Below are 26,912 nucleotides of genomic sequence, written 5' to 3' on the forward strand. Positions count from 1 at the left end.
TTTGCCCTGGAACACACAGCTCAGACATACAGGACCCTTTCTGCTCCTGGCCGGAGGTGGGGAGGGCCAGGATGGTGCATTCGCTAATGTGTTCTGGGGGATAGGGGACAGCTCCTGTTCCCTCTGTCACCAAGATTAGAACCCTGGGCCCTGAGAGGTGCCCCCAAACCAGGGCTCTTCAGGGCTATAAAAGGCCCTTTAGAATGGGGAGGGGGCCGGGGCCGCCCCAGCTCACTTGGCGGCGTCCCTACTTGGGGGCGGAGGCTGCCCCTCCGGAGACCTGCCCTTCCTCGCCGGGCTCCTCGGTCTCCGGGGGACGCCGGGCGCGTCCTTACCTGGCTCCTCCCGCGTCCTGCTTGACCTTTACTTAAAGACCAGCTCTAGCGGCTGATGGGTTTCCGCGGGTCCCCCAGGAGACCCTTCAGAGGGCTCGCGCCGGGCTTGCAGGAGAGAACCCCTAATTGGGGCAATGAATCATCGAGCGCGGCTCCCGGCCGGACACAAAATAGATAGAGGAGCCGGCGAGCTATTGTGCGCAGTTTGGGACGCGGGGTGGGGGGGGGGGGGAGGCAGGGCTGAGAAGGAGGAGGACGAGGAGGGGGGCGGGCAGAGGGGAGGGAAAGGGAGGGGAGGAAGCGTAAGGGAAAGATTCCCCCCCCCCGCCCGCCGTGCTCCCGCCCTCCCGCCCTTCTCCTCCCCTCCTCCCTCCGCGCCGCCCGCCGCCCCGCCTCCCTCCTCCCCAATTAAATGACCCAACGCTTTGGCAGGCGCCGGAGCTCGCACATGCGGCTGCAGCTCCAGCCGCCCCGGGCCCGCCGCCGCCGCCGCCGCCGCCGCCGCCGCCGCTGCCGCTGCGTTCCGGGCGCGCTCGCCGCGGCGCCGCCGGGGACTCGGCCGGCCGGGGGGGGCGCCTCTGCGAGCGGCCGAGCGCCCGCGCCCGCGCCGGCCGCCCGCCGCCAAACTTTGCAGCGCGCACACATGCTCCAAGTTGGGCCCGGCGGCGGCGGTGGGCGGTGAGGGCGGTGAGGGCGGCTCGGGGCGCGCGGGGGCCCGGGCGGGCGGCGCGGCGCGGCCATGAGCGGGCGGCCGGCGCCGGTCTCCCGCAAGCAGCGGCTCATGGCAGCGGTGGGCGAGCGGGCGGCGGGCGGCGGCGGCGGCGGCGGCGCGCCTCTCTCCTGCTTCATCTGCGGCGGCGGCATCGGGCGCGGCAAGGAGCTGAAGCTGCAGGTGAAGCAGCCGGCGGCGGGCGTGGGGGCCCCGGCGCAGCCCTTCTTCCCGTTTCTGCAGCAGCAGGAGCCGGCGCCCGGCGCGCGCGAGCTGTCCCCGGCCGACGGCTGCGTGCTGGTGTGCGCCGTGTGCCGATGCTTCCTGGGCGAGCAGTGGGCCGCCTTCGAGCGCGCCCGCACGCCCGTGGACAAGCGCATGTACTGGCTCAAGCGGCCCCACCAGTGCGACGCGGGTGCGGGCGGACGCCGCGGGGGTGCCGGGGCCCCCCGCGAGTGGAACGTCGCCTACGCGCTGGGCGCTGCGGCCGGCGACGAAGACGACGACGACGGTGGCAGCGGCGGTGCCCCCGGGCCCCGCGCGGCCGCTGAGGAGCCTCGAGACTCAGAGCTGTCGGAGCTGTCGGACACCGACCCCCTCTCCGAGCCCGACCCTGCCGCGCGCGACGCCGCCAGTCCCCACCAGCACGGGGCGCCGGCGGCTCGGGCTGCCCCGGGGCCCGGGCCTCGCGGGGGCCGCTGCCCGGAGTGGAGGCTGGCGCCGGGCCCTTCTCCTGGACAGGGCGCACAGACCACCGCACCGGGGGACGTGGAAAAGGAGGAGGTCCCCTCGAAGCTCCGAGTGGACGGGGAGCCCACGGCGGGCATCCGGCGCCGGCAGAAGGGCCATGGGAGGCACTGGGTCCCGGAGGCCCGGGCCAGCGTCCTGAGGGGCATTCAGGACCCTTGGCAAGGGCCTGCAGTCCAGGTGGCCCCTGCAGAGAGCATGAGAGGAGCCCCTTCTGGCAGGGCCGCCAAGACTCCTGAGAGCAGGCCGCTGGGGGAGACCCGCGGGGGCTGCTGCGTGTCTGAGGACAGTGACGTCAACATCACCAGTGAGGAGGAGGGCCACCAGGAAGAGCCTTCCTCAGGCCCCCGTGGCCCCGGAGACACAGAAAACGGTGGCGGCCGCGTGCCCCGAGCTCCCCTGGAGAGCCGGGCCGCACCACCAGAGGGCCTTTGCTGCTACATCTGCGGGTCGGCGCTGTCCCCGGCCTCGCAGCACCAGATCCACGTGCAGAAGCAGGAGAAGCTGGCCCAGGCCCCTTTCTTCCCCTTCCTGTGGCTGCACAGCCCACCCCCGGGGGCACAGCCCATCAGCGAGGGCGGCAGCACCCTGGTGTGCCCCTGCTGCTTCTCGTCCCTCATGCAGCAGTGGCAGAGCTTCGAGCTGGCCGATGTGCCCGTCCTGCAGAGGCTCTACGTGGTGCCCCTGAACAGCCACGCCCCCGGCATGGCCTCCAAGGGCAGGAGGCTCCCAAGGGAAGAGGGCCCACCCGCCGGGGCCCTGCCAGAGGCGTGCTACCTCTGCGGGGAGGACTGTACCCAGGATGCCCGGGCAGTAGCCTCCAGGATGCTCAATGGCAACACCAGGGGCTCCATGCATTTCCCCTTCCTCAGCCTCCTGCCCTGCCCCCCCAATGCCCAGGGCCCCAACAAGCGCTGTGAGGTCCGCAGCTGCCCCAAGTGCTTCAGCGTCCTGGAGGACGTCTGGGCACTGTACCGGGCGTGCCAGAACGAGGAGCTCATCACCTCCGTGCAGGGCTTCCTGGGCAGGTACCACCAGGCTTTCTCGGCCTCAGACCCTGCTCTCTCCGAGCCGCCCGCGTTGGCCCAGGGCAGCCCGGCGTCCATCTGCTACATCTGCGGGGCTGAGCTGGGCCCTGGGAAGGAGTTCCAGCTCAACGTGAACCCTTCCAGCCGCTTGGGCGAGAAAGAGCCCTTCTTTCCCTTCCTCACCGTCTATCCGCCCGCCCCGCGCGCCAGGCCTGCCGACTCCACCGGCCTGGTGGCCACCTGCGTGCTTTGCTACCACGACCTGCTGGGCCAGTGGCTGCAGCACGAGGCCCGCGGCACCCAGCACGCTGTCAGCCCCTGGTCTCGGCAGTACCAAGTGGAGACGTTCGTGTGCTTCTTCTGCCGGCAGGAGAAGAAGCGGTGTCTTGGGCTGAAGGCCGTGCGGGTAGCCCGGCTGCCCTTGTTTCTCTATACCCTGCGAGCGAGCCACAGCCTCTTAGTGGACGACGGCCGGCAGCTGATAATCGGCGCCTGCACAGAGTGCGGGACCCTGGTGTGTGCTGGCCAAGGGCTCACCCGCCAGGGACCCATGGGCTGGAGCTCCCCAGTGGCAGCTGCGAGGAAGGTAAGCAGTTCTCACGTCATTCTCTGAAGTCCCAGCAGGGAAGGAAGAGATGTTTTCTCTTCTGCCAGGGAGGAGTTTGCACCGATTCTGTGTGGTGTGTTCCAGCAGGAGGTGCCCTCCGGGGTCACCCCGCTAGTGCTTGGTGGGTGCGTTGGCCTGGAGGCATGTGGCAGGTCGGGGGAGCTGGGGGCCGAGAGTGGTACTGTGGAAGAATAGGGCACTGCTGGGAACAGCAGGCATGGGCCTGAACTTGAGTGTGTTTGCAGCGGAATCTATCAAACAGAGGAAGTTCGGGGCACGTCTGTCATCCGCCTGATAACATTGGTAATTAGTCCAGCCATGCAGGTCACCGAGAGGTCTCCGTACTTACCCGGTTTAAACACATCAGAAGTTCCTCTCTCCTCTTGTTCCCACTCAGCTTAGCTTTTCCAGAATTTCCCACCCAAGTTCACACCTTTCCTTTGAGGCTCTCTGGTTGCTTAATAGCAGCTGGAGATGGATTTCCAGACATGGGGCGTTGGGACCCAGGGGACAGTGGCCCAAACAGACATTTCTCCCGGTGGGAAGAGAGTCTTTCTTTTCTGCAAGTCAGCTGTGCAGGCGGAGGGTGGGAGGCCTGGCGTGCGCCCTGTTTATAAGGCGCCTGCCTTCACGCTGCCTGCCCGGGAGGAGCCAGACGGGGCGCAGTTAATTTTCTATCTGGCTTTGCAAAGGCCGAAGCAGGAACTGCCCCCGGTGGGTCTGGGGAAGCGGACGTCTGTGAGTTGTCATCACCATCACGGCCACCGGAGCCAGAAATCCTAGTTTCCACCAAAGCTGGTGACACTGGCTTGTCTTAATCAGACACCTGGGGTAGCCGCTGGCGTGGGGCTGGAGGAGGGACCTGTGAACAGGGAAGGGTGTCTCCGCCCGTCCAGGGGTGGGTGTTGCGTCTGCCTGAGAGGCTTCCGATCCTGCCTCCCAAGCATCCATGCGTGTGCACACGTGTGGGGTCCTGGGTTACGTGTTCACTCACGGTGGTTGCGTCTATAAAGTAGATGTCCGGCCCCGACGCCTTCACGCTCTGCCCAGCGTTCTTTGGATGTCAACGTCCCCTTTGGACTTAGTGCTGTCTTTGGGGGGCTTTGGTCTGGTTTGGGGGCTTTTGTCTTTAGAGCTGTTTTTGGATAGCCTCTCGTTTTAAACGGACAAGCCTGCCACCCCCGCACCGTGGATGCTAAACCTCTTGTTCGAGGTGTGCGGCAGCGCAGCCCGCGTGTCTGCTGCTGGGAATCTGACCTACGGTTCCCTGAAGGGCCGGGCCTGGGAGAAGAGTCTGGCTGAGCAGCACAGAGCCGGGTTCCAATCCTGCCCTTTCTCTTGTTAACTGATCGCCAGGGAGGATGCGTCTCATCCTCCCTGAGTTCACTTCTTTAAGCTGGGGAGTGGAAATAAGTATCACCTGCCTCGTGGGGCCATCATGAGAATTAAATGAATCGGGGCCTTTGAATGCTTCCGGCAAGTCCGGTGCTTGGCATAGAGTGGCGCCCTTGTGTCCTCCCCACGTGTTGGGACAGATTGTTCCAGGATGCAGGTGGATTCTGCAGGGTGGGTACAGATTTTCAGCTTGGCGGTGGTGGGCGTGGGGTCATCAAAGCACTCCCCGTGAGGCCTCTCAGATTGTCTTCCGCACAACGTCCACACTGTGCTGTTTTCCCACGTTGATTTGCTCACTCATCGGGAGTTGATGAGATGCCGACTGGGGGCCTCAATGATAGGAACGTGAGGAAATGAGAAGCTGCAGTTCCCAGTCCAGCTGTGAAGCGGGGTGTGGAGGGTGGCCAGGTGTGGACGAAAACGCAAGCTGGTGTCCGCCCGGGGGGGGTCAGCGTGAGTTTGGGGGCGCTGAACGTCACGCTAACTTCTGTACCGTTTCTAGAGCAACCTATTTCGTTCGCTCCTTACCGCGTCCCTATGAGGCGTTGTTATTCCCATCTTAGAGATGAGTAAATGGAGGCTCAGAGAAGTCAGATGACCTTGTTGACTATCACACAGCCAGTAGGTCGCTGAGGTGGGTCTTGAACCCCAAAGCCCTCCGCCGTGGACCGCCTGGCAGAGGTGGAACCTTGGAAGATGGGTGGGATTTGTCGGTGGGAGACGATTCAGGAGGAAGGGAAATAAGGTTGGAGTGAACTAGAGGCCTTGAAATCAAAAAAAGGAGGTCGGGTTTGGAGTTGAAGATACGCAGTAGCAATAAAAAGTGAACGAAGCCTTGGAATGGGCTGGGAAGAGCTACGCCCGGGGCCGGACCATGGCAGCATCCCAGGTGGTTGGTGAGGCCATCGGGCCTCTGGGTGGTGGGGCAGCAGTGCACGGCTCAGGCTCATTTAAACAGAGGGAAAGAGAAACCTCAACTCCTGCCTCCAGGAGAGCCTGATTGATGGTCAGTAGAGTGCCGGGAATACAGCCTCTCCCCCCTCCCCCATTCATTCAACAGATATTCATGGAGCGCCTACTCTGAGCCAGGCACTGTTCCAGACCCTGTGGCGCTGGTGGTGTCAGGGGGAGGGGCACGAAGAGCCTGGAAAGAATACTTCCTGCAGAGCTGTGAGCAGGGCAGGATGAAGCTAGGCCAGGTGCCAGGGTGGGCTTGGGGATGAGAGCGCAGGGTCACAGGAGCTGCAGACCAACCCAAGGGACTCCTGGCAGGGCTGTCAGGGGTGAAGACACGGGTGACACCAGCAAGGAACGTGCAGAGGCCCCCATGCTCCTTTCCCGAAGCCAGCTCCGGAGTCCTTGGTTCTCATGTCCATATTCCGTGTCTCCGTTCGGTGCGTGGTTTGAGAATTTGGGGGGGAGTGGCTAGGGACATTGGAAGGTGGCTGTGGGGAGCCATTTAGCTGGGACAGTGTGTTCCAGAACCTCGTCTGTACCGCCTCCTATGATGCCTCAGTTGTTTCCTGTTAAGGGTTCATTTACAAGGGAATCATCTTTAACGGCTAAGAAAGTAAACGTGAAAGAAGGAAGTGAGGAAGGGTGTCTGTCACTGGTGTCCCCCCTTTAGATTGTGGCTTTTCTCACCAGCTGGACTCCTGGCCCCCTGGAGAGCACCCTGCTCTGTAGCCACCATATCTCTGAGCTGGCTGCTTGGGTAGGGCTGTGTCAGGGGTGGGCTGTGGAGGCTGTAGCCCACCCACCCTTTTTGGGGGTGCTTCCCTGAGGAGGAGCCCCAGCACCGGGAAGCTCTATGAAGCCATGGAAAGACCCTGGCTTGGCCTTAAGACAGACCTGGCTTCAATCTTCATTCTACTGGGAGCTGGCTGTGTGACCTTGGGAAAGACTCTTGCCGTCTCTGAGCCTCAGTTGCTGCCCCTGAGAAGTGGAGATGCTCGTTCCTCTGCAAGGTTTGTGATGTGAGAGCTGCTAGCGGGCACCAGGGGTACGGGTCCCATTCATTCCTTTCTTCTCCCCGAGGTACTTGTAACTCAGGCTGGATCTCTCCCTGGCACCCACAGGCTCCAGCATCGCAGCCTCTGCCCCCCGACTTTCTTGCTGGGGGTGGAGAAAGGTTGTCCCTCCCTTCAGAGCTAGGAGGCACGGCTGGCCAGGCTCAGAGATGGCATCTGGGGACGTAATAATGATGAAGATACAGAATGCTTCCCGAGTTCCAGGCTGTGCCAGGCTTCACCTGTCCTCATATTTACTAAGTCCTCACAACAACCCCATTTAGGGAGGTGCCACTCTCCCTCTGTCATAGAGGAAAAAGCAAGTCCAGAGAGGTCAAGGAGTTTGCCCAAGGTCACTCAGCTCATGACATCAAGGCCAACATTGGACCCAGGAGCCCGGCTTTGGAGTCTGTGCTCTTGACTTTCTGTCCCCTCGGAGGCTCCGGCTGTAAAGGTGGCAGTGCCCTGGGGTGGGGGGTGGGGGGAGGGTGGTCCTGATAGCCCCTGCGTGAGCTTGCCCACCCCGCATTTCAGCCGGCAGAGCAGCTGGGAGGCAGGAGTCAGCTTGACTGGGCCAGAGGCCCCGAGAAACCCCCCACCGGCTGCCTCTGCTGCCTACACCCCCCCGCCCCGCCCCCAGTTTCTCCACCTGCTGAGAAGTGGCGCCCTTTGTCTTTTGCTTCCCCCAGCACTGCCCAGGTGTTCAGATTTCAGCCGGGCCCTCCGTCAAGGATGGGTTTGCCGCATGATCGAGCTGCTTCCCTCGCGAGCCAGTTGGCCGCCGGGCCTCCCTTGACTCTCCCCTCCGTCCGTCCGGGGAGCGTTCCGGGCAGTGGAGCGTGAAGCTGTTTACCTAACCGCACCCCGGCCCTCGCTGGGGGCTGCCCGCCCAGCCCCCCGAGCCTGGCCTCCCGGCCTGGAACAGGTGTTGCCGCTGGGCCGCCTTTCTTTTCTCCGCGCTGACATCTGAGGCCTGCAGAGAGGGTCTGTCATCACTCGTCTGTCAGGGCCACATGCACATCTGTTTCCCGTGTTCCCGGCTCTCTGCGCCCACTCGGCTGCCTGCTCTTGAGGGAGGGCCTGCCAGCCCCTCCTCCTCGGATCCAGGATCCAGGGGCACTTGGGCAAGGCGATAGGATAGGGGAAGCTTCCGGAAGGTGCCAGGAGAGGCTGCCCGGCTGGGCTGACACTGGCACCCTCTTCCTGGCAGCTGCCGGGAAGTGACTGGGCTTTGGCCTTCCCCACGCTCTGACCACCTCCTCCGAGGGGAGGTCTCTGCTTTTCTTGGCGGGTTGGGAGCCATCTGCTAGCGGAGTAAACTTTCCAGATGCGCCTTGTCTTAACCCTGGAGGTGATTAGAGACAACTGGGATGGCAAGAGGTCTTCAAAACTCAGCCTCCCTGGAAGCAGGGAAGGGGAATTCGCCCAGAGCCTTCTGGCTCCTTCTCTGCTTAGATCTCTCTGGGTCCAACCCTTGGGAGGTTAACTCTGCCGTGACTCTCCAGAGGGGTTGAAGGTTCTGGGCAGGTTTGCCTCATTGGCACGTTCTTTCGGCTGAGGAAGAGGCCACGTCTGGACGTCTGGAATTCAGGTCCATCTTCTGTCCTAGGTCCATATCCTGGCGGGGACGGTGGCGAGGGGTGATGCTTCTGCCCTCTGTCAAGAGCGTTTAGGACCTTAGCTTCTGTTTGCCATGCCGTCCCCAGAGGGAGCCTCACCAGGGCAGTTGTGGAAGGAGCTTCTACTGGCCATGTGACCTTTGTTCATTTCCCCATCTGTCCAAATGAAAGGTGTGGTCCTCAGGGGTCACAGGCGGTTTGCCTGCCACACGTGAAATCTGACTGGTGGTACTGTGTTGAGAAGGATGCTGAGGCTGTGTGTGGACTTGCTGGGAAAATATCTAGCAATTTATTATCAGTTATTTCCCCAGCTTTTTGAGATATAAATGACATGCAGCAGGATGTGTGCAGAGTGTTGATTAGATACATGTGTCTATTGCGAAATGACCTCCATCCCCCCTGCCCCAACGTTGCCATTTCTTTTTTTGTGGTGAGAACATTTAAGATCTACTCTCTTATCAACTTTGAAGTATGTGATACAGGGTCGTGAGCTGTCATGCCCATAATGTACATTTGGCCCCTTTGGTCAGTATCTCCCCGTTTCATGGAGTCTAGGTTTTAAAGTTGGTATGTGATGCCGGGGCCCCGGAACACCGTGATGTTCTGTCCTGGGGAGGATAAAGTATTACGGTCACAAAACCCTCACGGATCATCATTTTTCAGGCAACTTTATACGAGGAGGACCAACAAGCCCACAGCCTAAGGCCACTTTTGCTGGTTTGATCTTTCAGTAATACAAGGTAGTTAGATGTATAAGTTTTGAAAGAAATTCTGCCAGTCCTGTGCCAGGGATGCTGGTGTAGTTCTGCCTCCTGGCCCAGCTCAGCCCTTGACCGGGGCTGCCCTGGAGAAACGTTTGTACCCATTCTACGCATTAGCTCAACAAACGTTTGCATGCCTGTAGTGCACCGGGTGCTCTGTGAGCACTTGGTGCTCTGAGGATGTGATGTGGAATCAGGCAGGACCTGCCCTTGGGTGGATGGGGGAAGGGGGGGTGGTGTAGGGATCCGGCTGTGATCGTATACTGTGTTGAGTTCTGTGCTGGGGTCTTCCGGGGGCCCATAGGATGATGGAAAACGGGTATGTTCAGGGAAGGCTTCCTGGAGGAGGTGGCACCTAAGCTGACCCAAAGACTGAAAAGGAATCAGCCAGGTCCACAAGGGGGTCATGTGCTCCTGGCAGAGGAGCACGAGCAAAAGCCTGGATGTGGGGAGTGGGATTTGCTGGAGAACCTTAAAGCGTTCCTCTTGAAGTGGGAGGAGGGGATGCGGTGGGAAGGGTTGGTAGTGTTTCGAATCCCTGGATGCACATTTGAATCAACTGCCCCAACCTGTTAAAGCAGAATCTGTGAGGGGTGGCCCTGGTGGCACTGGTATTTTAAAGCTTCTGGAAGATTCCAGAGTTGGGGTGAGAACTGCTGATAGAGATTTTGGAAGCACAGCCCAGGAGTTTGGGGCTTTTATCTTGAAGATGTGGCTTGGCAGTCACCAAAAGGATTCTACTCATTTGTTCAGTCTGTCTTTACTAAGCGCCTACTGTATCCCAGGCACTATCTGGGCATCAGGACCCAGCAGTGAGCAAACCAGGCCTGTGCAGTGGGAGGGGCTGTGATGGTGGTGACGGAGTGGCGGGGAGAGGGGAGGGTTGGGGGCTGTCACCTGAGCAGCGAGGGGGGTCTGGCAGGGGCCTGAGGAACAGTGAGGAAGCCGGGGTGCCTGAGGGCAAGGCGGGGTTCCTCTCAGAGGCGGGCAGGGGCCAGTCAGGGGGCCCTCACTGGGGAGCCAGGACTGTGGGCTGACCCTGAGAAGGCATTGTTTTTGTTCTGTTTTTAAATTGAGGTATAATTCGCACCCTACAGTGTGAATTAAAGTGTACAGTGCAGTGGCTTTTAGTGTATTCACAGGGTTGAGCACGCATCACCACTGTCTAGTCCAGAACATTCCTATCAGCCCCTCCCCATTAGTGGTCACCCCCCCTCCCCCAGCCCCTGGCAACCATGAATCTCCTGTCTCTATGGATGTACCTATTCTACATTTCGTAGGAATGGAACCATCCAATACGTGGTGTTTTATGTCTGACTTCCGTCATTTATGTTTTCGAGGTTCATCCACGTTGTAGCGTGAATCAGTACTTCAGCCCTTTTCATGGCTAAATACCATTCCACTGCATGGATAGAGCACATTTTATTTATCCGTCCATCAGTGGATGGACATTTGGGCTGTTTCCACCTTTTGGCTGTTGTGAATAACGCTGCTGGGAATGTTTACAGGTTTTTGTGTGTATCTGTGTTTTCTCCTGGATAGATACCCAGGAGTGGAATTGCTGGATCATCTGGTAATTCCATGTTGACCCTTTAAGTTCCACTTTCCCACTGGGGGTTTTAGGCAGGCAAATAACATGATATGACTTGGGTTTGGGTGTTTTTTTTGTTTTTTTTCTTTTGTGGTACGCGGGCCTCTCACTGTCGTGGCCTCTCCCGTTGCGGAGCACAGGCTCCGGACGCGCAGGCCCAGCGGCCGTGGCTCACGGGCCCAGCCGCTCCGCGGCATGTGGGATCCTCCTGGACCGGGGCACGAACCCGCGTCCCCTGCATCGGCAGGCGGACTCTCAACCACTGCGCCACCAGGGAAGCCCAGGACTTGGGTTTGAAAAAGTCACATTTGTGACTCCTTGAAGCTGTGTTCCGTCAACTCACTGGCCACCGTTGCACCTTCTGTGGCTGGTCTCCGTCGCTGGATTTGTTTGCAGCTGGGAGTTAGTCGTCTTCTCCCTGGGATAAGAGAAGCTTTATTAAGAATTGAGCTCTTGGGGATTTTGACTTGCTGTAGCTGCACCCCCAGAAATCAGAGGACCCAGATTCTGGCCCCAGCACTCAGTTGCCTTGGGTAAGACCCTCCACCTGTCTGGGTCTCAGTTTTCCCCTCTGTAAAATGGGAGCAGATGGTGTACTCGTAGCTGAGCCCCTTGGCTCCTACGCAGCTGTCAAGCTGTCACCTTTCTGCACCTTTTGGCAGGAGTGGGATTGCGGGCTGGAGAGAGAAGACCCCTGGGGTCAAGGCCTAGCTTGGCTCTGTGAGTCCAGCGGCTCTGAAGTTCTCTGCCCCATCACTGGCTGCCCCAGCCTCTTGCTGCCCGACCTGTTTGGAGTGGAACCCTGTATGAAATTGATTGCTGGATTGGGTTTCCTTCCAGAGGTGCCAGCAGCCTTGAATGGACGGCACAAAAGTCACAGGTGGTATTTGGTACAGCGGAGCCAGGCAGGCATGCCGGGACCCTGGCCAGGAGCACCACCTCTTAGAGCTGTTTCTACCTGGCAGGTGAGAGTGAAGTGGGGAGAGCAAGCGGTCCAGGGTCCAAGGAAGACCCCTCAAAGGTCAGAGCCCACCACGTTGTCCTGCCCACGTTTTAGTATCAATTGTTGGCAGAGCCGGTGAAAAGGAAGGTGATTGAGGTTCTGTCCACCCGCCTGGTCCTGATGCAGACACAGTGAGGTCTGAGGAGATGGTGGCGGTTATGATGCAGATGACCCTCTTCCCCAGACTGCCCGTCCCTCCTCTGGCCGCAGAGGGTGGCGTGAACTGTCGTGTGGGAAGGTGGCATCAGTCTCAAATCTCCGATGAGGAGGCCAAGGCTCACGACCCTGAGAGTTTTGGGTTACGTGGCAGAGCTGGGATGTGCGAGAGCCAGTGGTCTAACGCCCGGCCTTGGCCTCTCCCCCTGCCCGGGCTTGAGTGGCACCCATGGGAGGAGAGGATGTGGGGCTGTCAGGGGCCCGCCCTGGTGTAGCCACACAAGGAGGCTGCCCTTGGACTCCTGCACCAGCTCCCTGAGGGGGCCGGCGTGGGGAGGGGTCCGAGCATCGGCGCACTGCAGCGCTGTTTTATAAGCCTTCCCAGACCCGTAAACCTCGCCCGGCTTCCAGACGGGGGTTCACAGACCGGGATTAAGAGGCTTGTGAGGGTTCTGCCGCGGGGGAGGGATGGAGACAGGTGGGAGACAGGCGTGGGCTTTGTAGACTCCCAAATGCAGCAGCCCCGGGACGGGGGGGGATCAGAGGTCCTGGTGTCCACGACCGTCGGTCCGAGACAAGGGAGGCCTGGAGGAGCCATTCAGCCTTTGAGGCTCAGATGGCCCGAGAGGGTGGGCTTCGATGGGCTTGGGCGCCAGCTCTTTTAATCCTGATTCCTTTGATGGCGGGACCTCTCCTTTGACGGCGGGATCTCTCCGCTTGCCCTTTCCCTTCCGGAGGGTCTCGCTCAGTTGTATGCTGTTCTTTCTTTTGTGTGATTGTGCGATGCCCTGGGGCCATTGGACAGGGAGGCCCGGAATGTTCAGAGCGGGGCTCCCCAGGCAGGGCCCTCTGCACCAAGCACCTTGGCTGCCACGGGGCCCCCAGCACGGGGAAAGCGGAGGTCACGCAGCCTCACTGTGCGCCGTCCCCTGCGTCCTGCTGGGGCCCGGGGGGTGGGGGCAGTGCCGTCCTGGAAACAAGGCCTCTGTCCTGTCTGTGCAGCAGCCAAGACTCCTTGGGGACCTGCACATCCCGGTCCAGAGAAGGGTGGCCCTGGCCCCCGGCCTGCGTGCAGCCTGGCCTGGCTGCAGAGTCACCCAGCCGCCCCTCCCGCCAAGGGGAGGATTGCTTTTCTTGCCCCTCGCCCTCCTTCTCTTGGGAAACTGCATTTTTAACTTTGCTTTTCAAAACTGTGTAGGGGAAGCGGAAACCGGTTTTTGGAGCCCCCGTCCCGTGGGGTGGGGTGGCTGGAGTCCTTCTCGTTAGCGGGTGAAACCCGGACCTCACTCACCTGTCACTCACCACGTGATGGGGAGGCACCGGGCCTTCTCTGGGGTGAGCGCTGGCTTCGGGGCGGGTCCCGAGGAGGGGGCCCTGGTGGCCCTGGGATGGCCAGTTGTGCGGGCATGAGAGGATGGCGCCTTTCCCCAATGTCCCCTCCCCCGCCGACTTATGCACAGACACCCCGACACATCTCTCATACCCAGGCTCACAAGCCTTTACTGTGACACCCACTCCCTCGTTGCACATGCAATCACACGCACACTCACACGGGTGTGTGCTCTCTTGCACGGACACACTTATACAGCCCCCCCCATCACATTCTCTGAGAGAGGGGTGTTCATATCTGTTACAATTTTGGATTGTGTTTTTCTCTCTTGAATTTTGTCAACTTTTGCTTCGTGAATTTCAAGGCTCCTGCACGTTTATGATCGTTTCGTCTTTCTGATGAGTTGGCCCTGTCGTCACAAAGACGTATCCTTCTATCTCTGGCAATGTCTGTGTCTTGAAGTCTATTTGATCGGAATCATCCCCATCTGAAAATCAAGGCCTCTGAGGTTCAGAGAGGGAAAGTGATTTGCCTAAGGTCACACAGCTCTTAGTGTCCGGGGTGGGATTCATGTCTCTCCGTGCAGCTCAAAAGGTTTCTCCACCCCACTGGCTGCTTTGGGGCAGAGGGTCTGAAAGAAGCCCCTTCCTGGTACTTTCTGGGTGTGTGCATTTTAATGTCATGATTGTCAGGTGGCCAGAGCTGTGTCCCTGCCCACCCTCAGCAGAGGACCCCCCAGGAGCCCCAGAGCCGAGCATCTGGCCTACAGCCTGCGGAGCTCAGCTGAGCATGCTTGGAACATCCTCCGGAGATTTCTGGCCAAACTCTGCTCTGCAGCTCCTGGCCCCCCACCCCATTTGGTGAGATTGTTCTGAACGTGTTGAGTGGAGCTTCCTAGGACTCACATGTAGAATTTCTCCGGGGGGGGGGCAACAGAAATGTCCCCCCTCGCTGGCTTCTCTGGTCCGTGTGGGCCTTTTGGAGCTCGTGCTAAATCCACACTTTCCGGTGGCTTCACCCCAGCCAGGCCCACGCCTGGAGATCCTCCGGGACTCCTTGCTGGAGGCAGGCTGCCTGCCAGTGGTCCAAGTCATCCCAGCCAGCCCTGCTCCCGGGTCCCGGAGGAGAGCCACCTCCATCTCCCTGGGGCATGCTGGGAAACTCTGGGACCTGCAGGGGGCCTGGGAGGGGTGTTGCCTAGGAGACGTTTGTGGGGAGAATTGACACAGTGAGGGGACATATTTGCCATAAGCTGTAAATAAGGGAGTATAAGCAAAGGGATGGGTTGGTTCACTCAGCGGAGTTTTCACTGCCCTAGATGCTGTGCTCAGAGTTAAGGACCATGATTGTGTCAGGTGTAGGGTATGAATACTGTTCTTTATCTAATCCTAGACGGGGTCTGTCCACTGTAAAACACATGATTGTTTTATATGCCACTAGGCAAGAAAAAATGCCGCTCATGAAACCGACCCTTCACCCATTGTAAGATTCATCCTGATTTCAGAGAGCTTAAAATGTCAAAGAGAGAGTGTGGGTCTTCAAACCAGCGAGATGGGATGATGGGATGATGGCGATGACGGCGATGAGGACACAGCAGTGGCAGCTGCCACATGTTAGATGCTTATAAGACATCATCTCGCTGACCCTGTGGATAGGAATCTGGTGGGTGAACGAGGGAAGTTGGCACCTGTCTTTCCTGCTGGGCCCTTTGGGGTGACTTTGCAGTGACTGGGCGAGGTCCCGCTGAGCCTGGATAGGGCCACGGTTGAGGTTGACACAGCAACACAGCTGCACTGGGCACCACGGGGGAGCAGTCGGCCTTGAGAGGCCTCTTGCCTCTGTCACCTCCAGGTCTGGCACTGGGCAGCTGACGGGCTGACTCTGTGGTGTCCTGGTGCCGGGCTCCCTTGTGATTCTGACTGCATTGGCGCTGGGGCCTTAATCAGGCGGAACACGGCATCAGCAGAAACTAGCAGCCACATGGCTCGGGGGGCCTGGCTGGTGGGAGAGGTAGAAGCAGGGCTGCCAGTGCCCCCCCTCTTCCCCACCACCTTCCTGGGGGCAGCTTCAGGCCAGACCAAGGTCCTAGGGAGGTTTCAGGGTCCCTGCCAGGACCCTGCAAACACAGGAGCCTTTCCGCTCCGGGGAGAGATACGCAAGGACGTCACCAACTCACTTCACAGACTTTTCCTGGAAGGAAGCCCTCATTCCTCCGCTTAGTGTCACGCTGCTCTCCCAGCCGTCCATACAAAAGTGGGGCTGGAACCATGGCTCCAGGTGAGGCCATGCTGGTCTGCTCTCCACGGACGGATGGTGTGCTTTGGCCAAGGGTATTCGGGAGTCAGACCTCGCCACCCACCCCTGCCACCCACGTGGTCCTCCGCATTGCTTCACGGTTCTGAGCCCCAGGCTTCTCGCCCATACTCAGGGACAATCTGATGTCCTCCCTCAGGGGAACGGGAGGCAGCTGAAGCCCCCAGTGAGAGCCTGGCAAGCTGTGAAGACCCCAGAAATGTTTGCTGTGGTTACTGGGGGCAGAGGAAGGAGGGGTGTGTGAGGAATCTGAGGCCCCACTCAGAGGGGGATGGGAAACCTGGAAGTAGCCTGAGGCACCTGGGATCTGAGCTGCCCTTGTCCTCCCCCTGGGCTCCCAGTGCACATGGGAGAGATGAAGCGGGCATTCAGGTGGTTGACCCTCACGTGACCTCTGGCCCTGACAAGAGCCACGTTGGTATTTGGTGGCAGTCAGCAGGTATGTGCCACCTGACTGCTTGTCGGTCTGTGGGCCTGTTTTCTCATCTGTATATGGGAATTACTGTAGTGTGTGTGTGTTACAGGGCTTGGTACGTAGTACATGCTCAATAAAGGTTGGCTCTTATTATTATTTTTAAAAAATTTTGTTGAAGTAGAGTTGATTTACAGTGTTGTGTTCATTTCTGCTCTACAGCAAAGTGATTCAGTTATACATACATATATTCTTTTTCGTATTCTTTTCCATTGGGGTTTATCACAGGATTTTGAATACGGTTCCCTGTGCTGTACAGTAGAACCTTGTTGCTTATCCATCCTGTATATAATAGTTTGCATCTGCTCATCCCAAACTCCCACTCCGTCCCTCCCCCACCGCACCCCCCTTCCCTGGCAACCACAAGTCTGTTCTCTATGTCTGTGAGTCTGTTTTTGTTTCATAGAGCTGTTTCTTTGTGTCGTAGTTTAGATTCCACATAGAGGTGATATTGTACGGTATTTCTTTCTCTTTCTGACTTATTTCGCTTCGTACGATACTCTCTGGTTGCATCCGTGTTGCTGGAAATGGCATTATTTCATTCTTTTTTATGGCTGAGTAGTATTCCGTTGTATCTATGTACCACGTCTTCTGTATCCATTCATGTGTTGATGGACATCTAAGTTGTTTCCCTGTCTTAGCTACTGTGAGAACTGCTGCTGTGAACATAGGGGTGCAGGTATCTTTTCAAATTATAGTTTTGTCTGGATATATGCCCAGGCTCTTATCACTTTTGCTATTTGTCATTTCGTTTCCTCTGCGGTCCTCATCATTCTCGAGAGCTGACCCATAGACCTCAAAAACACAGGGATCTGGACCCCACGAGTGAGATGAGATGAACCAGGAGGGAGCACCTTTTGGCTCAGGCCATGAGGAAGAGGGATACGCTAGAGTCAGGAGTTAGGGGAGTTACAGAGACCCATCGTTCTCAACGCTGTGTCCCCTTTCTTACATACAGATTTCTTAACCTCAAAACTCAATGCAAAATCTGGGGTGTATCCGCAGTTTTCGGGGGATAGGACATCAGTGTCTTTTATTAGGCTCTCAGAGGGGTGTGTGACCCCCAAAGGTAAAGAGCCACTGTTAACGTCTGCACCCATCTGCACACAGTCATATCGCAGTGCACGTGGGCTGACTCCTCGATATTCCTTGAAACCATCTGACTTGTTCCCACCATCATATCTTGACACGTGCTCTTTCTTCTACTTTTCTGCCTGTTTTCCCACTCCTGGAAACCTCCTTTGTTAACTCCTACCAGCTGAAGTCTCCCCCCCGGCTCCCCCCAAGGGCCTAGGCCCTTGTCCATCTGCAGCTTTTTCCCAGTTGGTAATAATTAATCACTTTATTATGTGTGGTTTCACGTTGTCTTCTGGTTGCTTCATATGTGTAAGCCCTGTCTCTCCAACTAGATGGAAAAAATAGCTAAAATTGACATTTTTATCCTTGGACCCTCCGTTGGTTTTTCTTTTGTGCATTGTACACAGCAATTCCTTACCAGCCGTGGGAATGGCATTCCTCAAGAGCTCCATGGTTGGCAAAATCCAAGTCTCAGAGAAAATAGGGAAAAAAACAATAAAGATGGTATTAAGTATATGTCTTTAAAAATCACAGTAAGTAAACTTTCTAGGAGACATCAAGTCAAAACACACGAGTTTCATCCACGTTTAAAAACCTGTTCCAGGGGGCTTCCCTGGTGGCGCAGTGGTTAAGAGTCCGCCTGCCGATGCAGAGGACGCGGGTTCGTGCCCCGGTCCGGGAAGATCCCACACGCCGCGGAGCGGCTGGGCCCGTGAGCCATGGCCGCTGAGCCTGTGCATCCGGAACCTGTGCTCCGCAATGGGAGAGGCCACAGCAGTGAGAGGCCCGCGTACCGCCAAAAAAAAAAACCTGTTCCAGGGACTTTCCTGGTGGTTTAGTGGTTGGGACTCTGCCCTTCCAATGCAGGGGGCATGGGTTCGATCCTTGGTTGGGGAACTAAGATCCCACATGCCATGTGGCCAAAAAATAAAATAAAAATAAATAAATAAAAGTAAAAACCTGTTCCAGTAGGTAGCCTTTTCCTGAGTTTCCTTTTTCACTGGGTGGGTGACCTGAGGTGCTGAAGGAGACTTCTCCCCGTAAGGTTTATTTCTTCTTGAGTCAGTTTTGGTAATTTATGTTTTTCAGGGAACGTGTCCATTTCATCTAGGTAGTCAAGTTAATTGGCACGACTCCTTCATAATATTCCCTTGTTATCCTTTGAATGTCTGTAGGTTCTGTAATGATGTCCCCTCTTGCATTCCTGATGTTGGTCACGGGGTTCCTTCTCTCTTTTTTCTGTGGATCAATCTAGCTAGAGGTTTATCAATAGTATTGATCTCCCAAAAGGTTTATATTTAGAGACTCTGCCTCTTTAATGTTTTGAACCAGTCCTTTGGGGCTTGAAATGTAATTTCTCTTGCACTTGCATCCTCTCTTGTTCTATTTTTGAAATTGTAGACAAAATGCTGTGAAACCACCGGGCCGCTTCCAAGTTATTTATGCTTAAGGGGACATTTTCCAAGCCTGACCTTTTCTCCCTGTGTTGAGCCAGTGGGTGTTAAAATGATTTCTGTCAGCCTGCCCTTGTGACTGCCACGGGTGACGTCAAAATGGTATGTTCTTTGCTTGAGGGGATTTTATCAAACCTCAGGTAAGTCAGAAAGATGGTAGACTTAATTTTTTTTATGCAGAAGAGAAAAAGACATGATAACTGCAGATTTTGATCCATCTGGCTTTTTAATATATGGGTGGCTCTGTTATTTAGAACATACATATTCAATAATGTTAAGTTTCACTTTTTATTATACAAAGTATCCACTGTTGAAAACGTGGTGTCCATCCATGCTTTTGCTACAAAGTATATTTCATCTATAACCTGATTGCAACTTTTGTTTCTCTTGTCTTTGCATTTATGACAAGTCTCAGAGTGTCTCTTTAGTCCTGCGGGGAAGCTTACTGATCCTTGAGTCCAACCTCCCTCACTTTATCAAAGAAGGCGTAGGGAGGGGAAGGGACTTGCCCATGAACACAGAGAATGTTAGAGGCTGAGGCAGAGTGCCAGTGTCCTGGGATATTTCCAATTCATCAGCTAAGGCTATCCCTCCCGTCACAGATATCTTGATATTTTTACATTAGCAATTTGAGGGCCTGTGGAAGGCCAGTCCCAGCTGCTAAGCCATGGGGAATCCCCAGCCTTAAGCACAAATGCGGGGCTCACGAGGGTGAGGCTGCGTGGTGAATAGTATCCTTCTGTGAATCCACTGCCCCTCCATCTTCACGGCTACCTTGTGTCCTCTCAGAACCATGGGAATTATTTCTGGGTGAGTGGTATTCTTTAAAAAAAAATTTTTTTCCAATAGCAGCTTTGAGATAAATTTGCAAACCATAAAATGTACCCTTTTAAAGTGTACGATTCAGTGGTTTTTATTACATTCACAAAATTGTGTGACCATCATCACTGTCTAATTTTAGAACATTTTTCATCACCCCTAAAAGAAACCCTATTCTCCCCTCCCCCCAGCCCCTGGCAACCCCTCATCTCCTTTCTTCTTTCACTCAGCGTAATGTTGTCAAGGTTTATCCACATTGTAGCGTGTGTCAGTACTTCGCTGCTTTTCATGGCTGAGTAATAGTCCTTTGTGTGCATAGGCTACGTTTTGTTTATCCGCTCAGTGGCTGATGGGTATTTTGAGTTGTTTTCATCTTTCAGCTATTGTGAATAGCGCTGCTTTGAACATTCATGTACAGGTTTTTGTGTGAATGTATTTTTTTTTCTCTTGAGGGTATATGTAGAGTGGAATTGCTGGGTCGTCTCATAACCCTAGGTTTAACCATTTGAGGAACTGTCAGATTGTTTTCAAAGAGGCTGTACAGGGGTATATGCCCACCAGCACATGCGATTTGTTTTTTAAAAGAAGAGCAAAAGCAGGTGGGCAGGTTACGTTTATTTGTACATCAGTAACAGTACACATTCAATAAATATTAAAATTCTTTTCCATCCTTGAGGCTTCATATCGAAAGATGGCTTTAATACTTAAAAAAAATTTTTTTTTTTATTTTAAAGGTGACCAATCCCAGCTGTGTGGTCTTGGGCAAGTAAATTAACCTCTCTGTGCCCTGGTTCCTTCTTCTGTGAAACATTTGTGATTGTACCTGCCTCAAATAGGGTGTTAAGAAAATTAATGCATGTAAAGTGCTTGGTATCTGGCAGCTAGTAAACCCCATAGAAGGGCCAGCTATTATTTTCATTATGATTCCATTATTATTGTAGGGATTTGGGGAAGTACGAGAAGGAATAAAGGAGAACTACTCCCCCAGCCCAGCCGCAGTACCTGCTCTCCACGTAGCTCAGAGACAGCTGCTGTTAACATTGTTACTTGTTTTCTCCTGGGCATTTTCAGTGCATTCTTTTTTCAAAGTTGAAATGAAACTCGATGTGCAGCTTGCTCTTCTTCACTTAATGTCCCAGCATAAACATTTCCCGGTGTTGTAAACACAGTGTTAATGTCAGTGAGATAGACTCCCAAATAGAAGGGCCATCATTTACACCCCCCCCACTCCCTCCCCCCTCCCAAGAGTGAAAATTTAGGGAGCACAGAGCCGTTTATGCCACTGTAAACTATATTTCAGGCAAGGCTGTGTAAGCTTTTTGGCTAGAGAAGATTTCCCTGACCTCGTGACAGGCCTCGGGGCGGGGGGGGGTATGGTATGGTGGCCAGGAAGGACTCAGGCCCTGAGTGAAGTTTCCAGAGCTTGTGGGCCTGGGTGGGAACATGCAGAGGAAGGGCACCTGGAAAGAGAAAGGAGGGACCAAGGGCAGCTGACTTAACAGTTTCAGATCTTTTCCTGAAGCCTGACATGGTCTGTGTTGAAAAGGTAGACAGTGGAGACACAAGGGAAGTCATAAAAATTCTGCCACTCAGAGCTTCCAGCCTTTTTAAATGCACGTATGTGCATACACACGCACGCACACACTGCTGTAGGTGGGATCGTAGTGCGTGATGTGTCTTCTAGTCTTTTCCGTGTAGGACATCATGAATGTGTTTTAGAGGGGCTAGGACTGTGGACCAGGATGCCTGGGTTCTACTTGGGGCTTCACCCCTTACTAGCTGTATGTCCTTAGGCCAGTTACTGAACCTCTTTGTGCTATGATTTCCCCATGTGTAAAGTGGGGGAGTAGCAGTCTTTATCTAAGGTTGTTTTGCAGGTTGGACGAGCTATAACAGGTGAGAGCAGCAGGCTGGCTGTTATCCTGTGGTTGTCGATTCGTATCCTTTGAGAATAGGAATTTTATGGGTGACCCTGGGTCACCTGTTGCTGGACACCCAGCTTGTTTCTGGGTTTGCACAGATGTGGCAGCTCTGCAGTAAGCCTTCTTGAACCTCAGCTCCCTCCACCCTGGGCCTGTCCCCCACTCTCCCACCTTGGCCCTTACTGGGGGGGACCTCAGGGGCTGCCCTAGCATGGACTCTTCAGGCAGTGGGGAGCCTGGGGACCTCCTGGCCTCATTGCTAGCCATGCAGCAAGTTGCCAGAGGGCTGGGAGACCAGGAGGGGGAAGTTTTCTTTGGCAGCCTCTGAGCAGCTTCCCTGGACCGGCTGTGGGCAGGGACCCGGGCAGGAGGGGAGCAGGCATGGGGGTGCGGGCAGCCTGTCTCACACCTGGGCCTCTGCTGGAAGCCGCCTCAGCCCTTTTGGGAGAGAGGTGGGATTTGAATACACACCTTCCCAAGCAAGAGTGAACCCTGTTCTTGGTTCTGCTGACAACGCCTGTCCTCCTCCCCACCCCCAGGCAGCTGGCGAGTCTTTTTTTTTTTTTTTTTTGATAAATTTATTTACTCTATTTGTTTATTGTTGGCTGCGTTGGGTCTTCGTTGCTGCGTGCGGGCTTTCTCTAGCTGCGGCGAGCGGGGGCTACTCTCCGTTGTGGTGTGTGGGCTTCTCAGTGTGGTGGCTTCTCTTGCTGTGGAGCACGGGCTCTAGGGTGCGCGGGCTTCAGTAGTTGTGGCGCGCGGGCTTCAGTAGTTGTGGCACGTGGGCTCAGTAGTTGTGGCTCATGGGCTCTAGAGCGCAGGCTCAGTTGCGGCGCACGGGCGTAGTTGCTCCGCGGCACGTGGGATCTTCGCAGACCAGGGCTCGAACCCGTGTCCCCTGCGTTGGCAGGAGGATTCTTAACCACTGCACCACCAGGGAAGCCCAACTGGCAAGTCTTGATGAAGCCTCTGCTTTGGGGAGACCACAGGGAGCCCTCTGGTGACAGCATACCCAGCAAGCAGGCTTCAAATGAGTTTACTTTTCTGGGCTGATAAGACCTTATTGAAAGAATAAGGGAAAATATTGAGCACCTACTGTGTGCTTCTCCTGTTCCTACATTCATTCAGTTCTTCAGTGTCTGTTTACTGAACACGCATCGTGTGGTTAGGCATCAAGGAGAGAATGATCTTGTTGGACACTCGCAATGTACCCATGATACAGGTGTTAGCCTTCTTTGTTTAAAAACGTATTATTTTGAGATAATTGTGATTTCACATATAGTTGTGAGAAATCACCCAGTGTTCCCCAGTGGTAGCATCTTACGTAACTGTAGTGCAACGTCACACCCGCGAGATTGACACACTCCGCCCATCTTATTCAGATTTCACCAGTTTTACACGCACCTGTGTGTGTGTGTCCACGTGTGTGTTTGTGTCTGTGTCTCTGTGTGTGTTTGTGTGTGTCTGTCTCTGTGTGTGCGTGGTCCCTGTGTATGTTTGTGTCTGTGTGTCTGTGAGGCCTGTTTCATTTTACAGAGAGGAAGTGATGCTCAGGGACCAAGGCCTTACTCAGGACCACGCAGCCAGGTCACAGAGAGTTGGGTCTCACATCTGGACATCCTGACTCCACGTTCCTGAACTGCTTTGGGAAAAAAATCACGTTTATTCTTTGCTGCTGTTCTTGAACCTGGTAGCCCCACTGGTCTCTACTGGAGCTGTGAGCTGAGACCCCTAGGGAGGCTAGAATCCTAAGACGTTGGTGCTGAGGTGCTGGCTCCTCCATTTCACAGACGAGAAAACTGAGGCTCAGAGAAGTTAATGGGTTTGCCTAACATCACCCAGCTGGTCAGGGACTGGTCTGGGTCTGCTTCTTCCGGGTCTGCACGTGGCAGTGACCACAATGAGCTGCTTTTTTCAAGAGGTAAAAGGACAGAAGACACTGTTGATCACAAAAACCAGGCTCAGGATTCAGATCGGTTACTAGGGAGATGGTGGGGGCCTTCGGGAAGGTTTCTGAGCAGGAGATGGCTCCGGAAGTGTGCGAAGTGACCTCAGACACTTAGCGTGCCCCCAAGCGTGTGCCAAGGAACACTAAGGACTCAGGTGTTGGCATGATTTTTTTCCTCATTCACGTACATTTGGGAAACAGTAGATTAAAGAAAGCTGAGTGGGGTTGTGTGCTGCAGGACTTATCAGTGCCTTTAATGCACTGACATGCACTGTGACCCTCTCGGCGGGGGAAGGACTTCTGTTCTGCACAATGTATTTCAGGAAGTACTTAACAAGACACTCTCCAGTGTGAGATGTTGAGGTTCTGATGCCAGGGCTGAGGTGGGCAGAAGTGCCCAGGGAGCAGGATACAAGCGGCTGAAGTCTTTGTATTTTTTTAAAGAGGAGGCTGGTGTGGCTACAAGCGAGCATGCAAGGCGGGCGTAGCTCTGCTGGGGACGGTCGTAGGGTCAGTGGCTCTCAGATCAACGTGAAGTCTCCTTCCCAGCATAGGAAACACTTAAGAGATAATGTAAAGGGCAGGCACTGGGATGCAGGGCTGTCCACCCACCGTGATCAAGCCACGTGCCCTTGTGTGTGGATGTGCTCAGATGGGGGAGAAACAGGCACAGATGAAGCCAGCCAGGTTGACAGAATTCCAGGTGGTTTATTATTTTTAATATAAGGTTTTTGTTTGTTTGTTTGTTTGTTTTTTCTTAAACCAACAGAGGAGGTTGGACTCCATTCACTGGGGCAATGAAAAGCCATTGTGTTTGGAGTGAGGGTTGAGAGCAACGTAACAGAAGTGGCTTTATTTTATTTTATTTTTGAAGTAGCACATTTTTATTTTTATTTTATTTTTTTAAATACATCTTTATTGGAGTATAAGTGCTTCACGATACTATGTTTCTGTTATACAACAAAGTGGATCAGCTGTACGTATACATATATCCCCATATCCCCTCCCTCTTGTGTCTGCCTCCCACCCTCCCTATCCCACCCCTCTAGGTGGTCACAGAGCACCGAGCTGACCTCCCTGTGCTATGCGGCTGCTTCCCACTAGCTATCCATTTTACACTCGGTAGTGTATATATGTCCATGCCACTCTCTCACTTTGCCCCAGCTTCCCCCTCCTACCCCGTGTCCTCAAGTCCGTTCTCTACATTTATATCTTTATTCCTGCCCGACCACTAGGTCATCAGTACCTTTTTTTTTAGATTCCGTATATATGCGTTAGCATATGGTATTTGTTTTTCTCTTTTTTGACTTGCTTCAATCTGTATGACAGACTCTAGGTCCATCCACCTCACTGCAAATAACTTAATTTCGTTCCTTTTTATGGCTGAGTAATATTCCATTGCATATACGTGCCACATCTTCTTTATCCACTCCTCTCTCGACGGACACTTGGCTTGCGTCCGCGTCCTGGCTATTGTAAATAGTGCTGCATTGTGCTGGGGTGCGTGTATCTTTTTTAAAAGAAGGATTTTTCTGAGTGGCGTTAGGCAGGCAGGTTGGGAGAAAAAAAGGAAACAGGTATAACCGCCTTGGGAGGTGGCTGCTATAACCCAGGCCTGGGCAGCAGTGGGAGCTGGATGTAGCCTCACAGCTTCTCATTTTCCCCGTGGCCCAGAGAGATTAAGTCACTTGCCCTGAGTCATACAGCTGCCAGTCTGCAGACCCAGGACTTGGATTCAGCTCTCTGATTTCAGCGTCTTAGAGCACTGCCACGCGGCACCTAGCTGGCTTCATCTGCGGTGTATTTTCACCACCATTTGGGGTATGCACTGCTGATCAACCCTGGAGAAAACAGGACTCCAGCGTGTGTGTGTGTATCCGGGTGTCTGCTGCAGCGTCGCCTGTGGTAGCAGAAATTTACCCCGTGAATTTCTCTGTGACAGAGAAGATTCAGGACGTCCCAGGCACTGTGCTACCGTGAATACCATGAAAAGGTTAGAAAGGAGGAGAGCTTGTTGCCGTGAACGTTAGCAGCCTGCCGTTCATGTCACTTCTGGTCCACATCCCTTGCTGGATGCCTTTCAGGCCAGAAACGTTGCTGAATTTTTTCAGCCTCTTAGTAAGATTCTTTAGTGCCAATGCTGCATTTTACTTAACACCTCAGCAGGGCCAGGGGCAGCACCGTGGAATCAAACGCCGTCCTGTCCCTGTGGCACAATGTGAATACCCGGTGGGAGAGAAACGGGGACTATAAATAGCCTTCAGGCAGGGCAGGTTTTGCTGACAAACGAGTGCAGAGCAGTTTTGGTCTCCAGAACCTTTGGATTGGGGGCTTGTAAGGATTTGGGGATCCGTGTTATATGAGTGCCGCCACTGGAGTGATGCCCGTGTGATGTCGATTCCTGGCTCTAGGAGGGTCTAGGTGATGGGAGAGAAAGCCGCTCTCCTCTCTGGACTTTTGTGTTCATTTGAAGACGGAGAAGAGTGGGGAAGGAGCTGTGTCTGATTGTATGGAGGGAGCAAGGGGAATGGCCGGCTTTTTACCCACATGCTCCTGCACTGTTTGACTCGTGCAATGAGTGTGTGTTAACGTTTTTCAATTTCAGGAGAAAAGGAAAAAATGACCCCCTTGTGTGCCCAGGACTCCCCTTGTGTTGGGGGCATTGGGGGATTATTTTTATTCAATCTCAGGTTTTTATGTCATTTTATTTTTAACTTTTTTTTGGAGTATAGTTGGTTTACAATGTTGTGTGAGTTTCAGGTGTACAGCAAAGTGAATCAGTTACACATATACATATATATCCACTCTTTTAGATTCTTTTCCCATATAGGCTATTACAGAGTATTTTTTTTCATATTTTTAAATTTATTTTCCTTTTTTTTTTTTTTTGGCTGCGTCGGGCCTTAGTTGCGGCACACGGGATCTTTATCGAGGCGGGTGGCATCTTTTCATTACGGCGCGCGGTCTGCTCGGGTTTCTCTCTAGTTGCAGCTCTCAGGCTTCCCTCTAGTTGTGGCGTGCGGGCTCCAGAGTGTATGGGCTCTGTAGTTTGCGGCCCGCGGGCTCTCTCGTTGGGGCACGGGAGCTCAATAGCTGTGGTACTCGGGCTTAGTTGCCCCGCGGCATGTGGGATCTTAGTTCCCAGACCAGGGCTCGTACCCGCGTCCCCTGCGTTGGAAGGCGGATTCTTTACCACTGGACCACCCGGGGAGTCCCCATTACAGAGTATTAAATAGAGTTTGATCTGAGGCTTTTAAAAAGTCAGCTTGTCTCCACCGCGAGTGGGACCCAGGCTGCTCTCCCCACCCTTGCTGGCAGCCAGGCCTGCCCAGACGTTGGGCAGCTCCATAAATTCCTCCAGTGACATGCTGTCGTCCTGTGCACGTGCTCCCCGGCAGCACTGGGAGGAAGCCCCGCACGCCGCGTGTTTAGACGGGGCGGGACCTGCTGGAATTTGTGTTCTCTCATCTAGAAGCTAAATGGATCTTTTATTAAGGTCAGCATAATCCATTTTTAACTGAATTTGAAGGTCACTCTGTGCTTGGGTTTCTCCTGTGGCTGCTGGGAGTCACTGTGTGTCCACAGCATTTGGGGACTGGCCGTGAGTCTTAGAGATG

The 26,912-nt window shown here is 54.9% G+C and overlaps 1 protein-coding gene across 3 annotated transcripts in view; it reads left to right on the top strand.

Moving 5' to 3' along the window:
• Positions 1-1,059: 1,059 nt before the first annotated feature.
• GSE1 (Gse1 coiled-coil protein) overlaps positions 1,060-26,912 on the top strand; it is a 414,574-nt gene continuing 388,721 nt past the window's right edge. For all 3 annotated transcript variants that reach the window (XM_089903375.1, XM_089903376.1, XM_022582998.3), the window contains exon 1: positions 1,060-3,405. In XM_089903375.1, the coding sequence (XP_089759501.1) occupies positions 1,075-3,405 (2,331 nt within the window). In that variant the 5' untranslated portion in view covers positions 1,060-1,074. The remainder of the gene's footprint in view (positions 3,406-26,912) is intronic.

The sequence above is a fragment of the Delphinapterus leucas genome, chromosome 20, assembly GCF_059928025.1.
Source record: "Delphinapterus leucas isolate spDelLeu-1000000601 "Yukka" chromosome 20, BTC_Dleu_Yukka2, whole genome shotgun sequence".
NCBI lineage: Eukaryota > Metazoa > Chordata > Mammalia > Artiodactyla > Monodontidae > Delphinapterus > Delphinapterus leucas.